This window comes from Mesitornis unicolor, unplaced genomic scaffold (assembly GCF_000695765.1).
Source record: "Mesitornis unicolor isolate BGI_N332 unplaced genomic scaffold, ASM69576v1 scaffold32908, whole genome shotgun sequence".
Lineage (NCBI taxonomy): Eukaryota > Metazoa > Chordata > Aves > Mesitornithiformes > Mesitornithidae > Mesitornis > Mesitornis unicolor.
The window spans coordinates 2,097-7,681 of NW_010203140.1; the positions used below are offsets into that span (position 1 = coordinate 2,097).

At 57.2% G+C, this 5,585-nt stretch overlaps 1 protein-coding gene across 1 annotated transcript in view; it reads left to right on the forward strand.

The window, feature by feature from the left end:
- Positions 1-5,585, forward strand: part of SLC41A1 (solute carrier family 41 (magnesium transporter), member 1) — a 14,772-nt gene that overhangs the window by 1,193 nt on the left and 7,994 nt on the right. The window contains exon 2 of the mRNA XM_010190624.1: positions 4,268-4,375. Coding sequence (XP_010188926.1) covers positions 4,268-4,375 — 108 coding nt within the window. The remainder of the gene's footprint in view (positions 1-4,267; positions 4,376-5,585) is intronic.

The window sequence follows — 5,585 nt, forward strand, 5'->3', positions numbered from 1 at the left end:
CAGGAGCAGAGCTGGTGTTAGCTCTGCATGGAAGCCGGTGTCCCCAGGTGCGACCTCTCGTTAGGTGACAGTGGGAGCCCAGCAGCCGTGCGGCTCACGTAGGTTTTATGTGGGAAATGGGACTTCGTGGACCCAGGTTTTCCAAGCGTGTCTGGCAGCGGATCAGCTGCTTTACCTCTCCTCTGTCCTCAAAGACGGAGTTGTCTCGATACCCAGCCCAGAACGGTGACCAAGGCACAAAACTCGCTCATCCCTGTGGTGTAGCTCCATGAAATAATTTGGATGGAGCAGGCAGACATTTTGGAGCTGTGGTCAACCAAAAATGCTCTGCTTGGAGCAACTCTGTTTGCTCAAGTGGGGAAAGCAAACGCTGGCAGTTGGCGTGGAGGGACTGGATGTCAGTCACTGCTCTGTGTTACCGGCAGTTGCGACCATCTCCACCCCAGCTGTGTGCCAAGGGGTCAGGCGGGGGTTGTGCTTGGGGGTGGTCAAACAAACTCTGTGTTTTTTTACTTTCTTGCCCCTAATGGCTGTTTCCCCGCATGCCTTTGCACGCCGCTCATCCTGATGCTTTCTCTTGACCCAACCTGTTGAGAGAGCTGCAAAGTGACTCAAAACAGGAAAGGCTGTGCTAAATTAATCCAGGAGAGCTTTACCGGAATAATTTTCTTAAAGTCATTCCAAGCGTGTTTCCCTTTGTAAGCTCCCTGCAAAGTCATGCGTGGCTCTTCTGGCAATGTCCTGAAGCCGTGGTTTGAACCCAGCCTGAAGCCCTTCCTGGAGAAGGGAAGGGGCAGGGGTGGGACACTGGGCTGTGCCGCTGTGTTCTGCCTTTTTTATGGCCGTTAGAAATAAAACCTCATAACTCCTCTGTCCCACAGCAGCTCAGTGTGTGGCTGCGCGGCTCGTCCTGCCAACTCCTCTAACTCCCTTTAGCCTTGGGATTAAATGAGGCATCCAAATGCCATGGGGCGGGAAGGGGGATGGGGAGCGTGAGGGCTCGCTTGCCCGCAGAGCCGGGAGCTGCTCTCCGTGTCTGGCCTTGGATGAAGAGAGGGAGACATGCAGAGAGGGGGGCTGCTCCGGAGTCCCATCGCTTCGGACACAGCGTGGTTTGCCATGGATGGAGGCTCCACACACTCAATTTCCTCTGCTTTGGATAAATGGACTAATCAGGCAGCTGCCACTGGTCTCCCCACTGTGCAGACAAGCAGCGCTGGCCTTTGGCCATGCTGCCCCGTTGATGTGCCCCGATTAATTTGCCTCTGCTCCCGTTGGGACTGGAGAGACCTTTGGGCCCGGTGACACGTGAGCCGTCCAGCTGTGTGCACCAGGGGACCACTGGCACCGTCCCTGGTCCCACAGAGCCCCAGTTGTTGTTTTCCAGGCTTGTCTGCTCCCTGGAGGGTCCTTGGATGTGATGGGCGGTATTTCGGATGGAGTCTGCTGGTTGCCTCTGCTTGGCACCGCGATGCCAGCATCCCTCTGGAGCTGCCGCTCTGCTGTTAAGGCTGCTTCTTCCCTGGCATTTAGGACAGTCACAGCTCCAACCTGCAGCACATCCCTCCCCTCTGAGCTGCCATGACTCACCATCCTGCTCTCGTCTCAGCAGAGCCAGGCTGTTACTCATGATTCTTGTAAGCCTTCACTTCGCACAGTACCCAAAAACGACAGCAGCCGAGCAGCAGCTGGTACCCTGCAAACCTCTGATGTCTGCAGGTGCGAAGCGTGGAGGGAGCTGCAGAACCACCCGGGGTTGATGTCTCTGCCAGGACCTGTGGCAGGATGGGGCCGATGTCGCCCCAGCGCTGCACGGCAGAGACTCTGTGTCTGGGTGGGTTTGTGTTCAGAGGAACCACAGGCTTAGGAAATGGAGCTGAACTGAGTTGACCCCGGGTTGTCCATGGCCTCTCTGCTCCCCCTCCCAGAGGGCAGGGAGGAGGTTCCTCTCCCTGTGCTTCTCTCCCTCAGCTTTGCTGGAAGCCGCCCGGGAGCCCCCTTGCTCCCCAGCGCAGGACATGAGGGTGCATCCCCCTTCGCATGGAGCAGACTGGCCCGTGTGGGAGGACCCTGTGTGCTGTGGTCGCTGCCCTCGCCCCTGGAAACAGCTGATTGCTGCACTTCACAGAGGGGATTTCACAGGGACTTTAACAGCCCCGTGTCCTGAACTCAAATTCGTATTTCCTCTTCTCCTTCCCTTTCCTGTCTTGCCAACCAGCCTGGCTCTGGTTCTCCCCTCGGAGCCGCGTCGCAGGCACTCGTCTGTGCAGGGAGCTCTGTTCCCTGCAGGAGCCAGGGGGGCCTTGGAGCCGAGCGAAATGCCCGCAGACCGGCGTTGTGTAACGTCTCATATTAAGAAAGTTGGCAGGAGCCCGTGGGTCCCACTCTTTGCAGCGAGCGAGCTGCTGACGTCTGCAGAAACCTCCTTGTTTTCCTTCCCCGAGGATGACTGCTCTTCCTTTCTCCAGGAACTCCCCTGTCCCGCTCAGGGAGCTGCCTCAGCAGCCTCCAGCTACAGCGGCTTCGGGCACCACTCTGCACTGCAGCCGCCTTGCAAGCTTCCCTTACAGAGGCAGGGCTGGGAAAGGTGAGGGGCGCCTTGTGCTCGCTGTTGCCTGGTGCTGCCCCTGCGCTCTCTGGGGAGAGAGAGAGCCAGGAAACCTCTGCACAGCCCTGCAGCCTGCGCTCTGAGTAACGGAGACGTTCCCTTCGTTAGCCATCCTGGTGACACCCAGCTCGTCTGCTTGCTGACTGAACCCCAGACCCTGCAGAGGGAAGTCACAGCAAAGGGTTCACTGGTACAGCAAGCAGCGAAATAACCGTGGTGCTTGCCTAAAAATAGACTGAGGAGAGCTGAGCTCCACGGTTCCTAAATGTGACCTTAAAGGAGCCTGATGTGCCGCTGCGTGGGATGAAGCGTTTCGGATCATCCCTCCCGCCCTCAGCAGCGAGCACCGAGCTCAGGAGCTCAGGGGCTGGAGCAGGGGCTGTGGGGACCATGGGGGTTTCCTGTGGTGCTGTCCCTGCACCACCCTGCTGTGGTGCATCAGGAGAGCCTTGTCCTGGCGCTGCGGCTGTGCCCGAAATAGCCGAGCAGCTCTCGCCTGTGCACCTGGGAGCCGCAGAGCGCGCCTGCTCGTCTTGCCAAGCTGTCAGAAACGTTAAGGGGGTTTTTACTGACTGGGAAACAGCTTTTCCCTTTGAGGAAAATCCACCATCATCTCAAGCGCGTACCTGCCTCCCGTGATCACGGGTTTCTCTCAGATGGTTTTCCACGTGAGCACAGCTTGGACACGGTGCTGGAAAGGGAAACTGGAATATGTTGGTGTGGTGGTGAAGGCAAGCAGCACAAAGGATGGAAAAACAAACACGAATAAGCGAAGCCCTTCCCTACAGGAAGGTGTTATCGAGCAGGTAGTGACTTGTGTTTGCCATGAGGTGTTGGCCGATAGTGCTCCTGCTCCTCGAAAGAAATGCGTGTCCCCTTGGCTCGTCCGCCTGGCGATGTGGCACTGCCAGGACAGCGCTGGGAGGTGGAGCTCACCAGTAAATAAAGAATCGGGCAGTGAGGTCTGCGTAGCTTGCAGGGTTTTGTAAATGCGGTTGGGAGTGGTTTGAGGTGGTTTTGTGTTTTCATGGAAGCCTGCTGCTCTCCCATAGCACTGCTTGCCCTGCAATTACCCGTTGTTTTTTCCTATATAACTGTGCCCGCCTCTTCTGCCTCGTGCCCAAGGGAGCCCGAGCAGTTGGTACCAACCTCAATAGTGCAGGTGCCAGGTGAGGGGGCAAACAGAGACTGTGCTGGGATTTTGGAGCTGGCGGGATCAGGGAGCAGCAACACCTTGCTCCAAAACGTGTTCGTGACACACAGGAGCAGGGAACGGCTCTCAGCCGGGACTGACCAACCTGCAGTACTCGATTCTGCCAAAAGCTGCAAGTCCTGGGTAAAGACTCCTCATCGTTCCCTAATTTGGCCTCTGTGTGCGTAAACATTTTGTCAGTGGTTAATCTTTGGGGGATTTTTAAGCGAAAGTTGCAGGCCGAGATCTGGTTTTTGGGCTCGGCAGGAACACGTGGTCACTGCTGCACAAATGTCAGAAGCAGCAAAATCGCTGCAAATTCCAAGAGCGGCACCAGGGGATCTGGGTTTTCTGCTCGGGGCCGCACAGGTTGCGCAGGCGGATGTGTCAGGGATGCTCAGTCCCCAGCAGAGGTTTCCAGCAGCCCTGGTTCTTTTTAATGGCCTTTTCTTGTTTCCCTTTCGCAGCACTGGGACGTCTTCAAATACGTGACTGAGGTGTTCATCTTGGTACCCGCGTTGCTGGGCCTGAAGGGGAACCTGGAGATGACGCTGGCCTCCCGCCTGTCGACAGCTGTGAGCACCCGGGGTGGAGGCAGGGAGCGGGGTGCCTGTTTTGGGAAGGGTGGGAAGGCGCACGCACACGTGGTGGTTGGTGGACAACGACCTCCGTTGGTGACTGCGGAAGCAGAGCCTGGGGTTTACGTGCTGGGCAGGCGTCTGATCAGGCTTGAAGGTTTAATGGTCCTCGGGCTTTGCTGACAGCTCAGTTCCCCGTCCTGGCTGCTCGTGGTGGCGCAGTGCGTGAGCTGGCGTCGGCAGTTCGATGTCTGGAGCGCTTGGACCCGGGTTTGCTCATGGGGGAGCTGGGTGCAGGGCTGTCAGGTTCAGGAGGGGTGGGAAAGGAGAGATTTTGGAGGGAATTGTGAAGGCTGAAACAGAAGGGACCTGGCAGTGAGAGCTGGCAGGTGGAGTGACAGCCTCTTCAAGTTGATGGAGAGGCACGGCTGGGAGTTTCTCTTGCTTGAATTCAGTCCGATTCCTGTGAGACAGTGAGCTCCCTGTGAGGGACGGGGCAGGCTCTGTTAGCTCCTCAGAACACTGTTAGTGCAGCTGTAAATGAGTTGCTTTGTGTTTAAATGTTTCTGTAACACTGTGGTCTCTGGCTGAGCAGCGCTGGAGAGGGACTGACACCCTCTCCTGACAGGGACAATAATTCTCCTTCCTCCTGCAGAGCATCCTCTGCTTGAGCACGACAGCAAGCGACTGCCTGATGTGTCTGTGTCCGTGGAGCTTTGAATCTTACATCTGCAAGGTGTCAGCTGCCCGCTGCCCAGCCTTTAACTCTGCTGCCCTCATCCCCTGGCCCAGGGGCACACGGGCATCGTATTCTGCAGAGCTGGGGGTTGGCCCTGCAGTCCCTGGGGCGCAGGAAGGCAAAAGGCATTTCACAGAATCACAGAATGGCTTGGTTGGAAAAGCCCTCTGAGATCATCACGTCCAACCGTTCCTGTCTACCCCCTAAACCATATCCCTAAGTACCTCGTCTACCCGCTCTTTAAACACATCCAGGGATGGTGACTTCACCACCTCCCTGGGCAGCCTGGTCCAGCTTCTGACGACCCTCTCAGTAAAGAACTTCCTCCTTATCTCTGACCTGAACCTCCCTTGGCACAGCTTGGGGCCGTTTCCCCTTGTTCTACCCCCCACCACCTGGGAGCAGAGCCCAGCACCCACCTCTCCACAAGCTCCCTTGAGGCAGTTGGAGGTGGTGATGAGGTCTCCC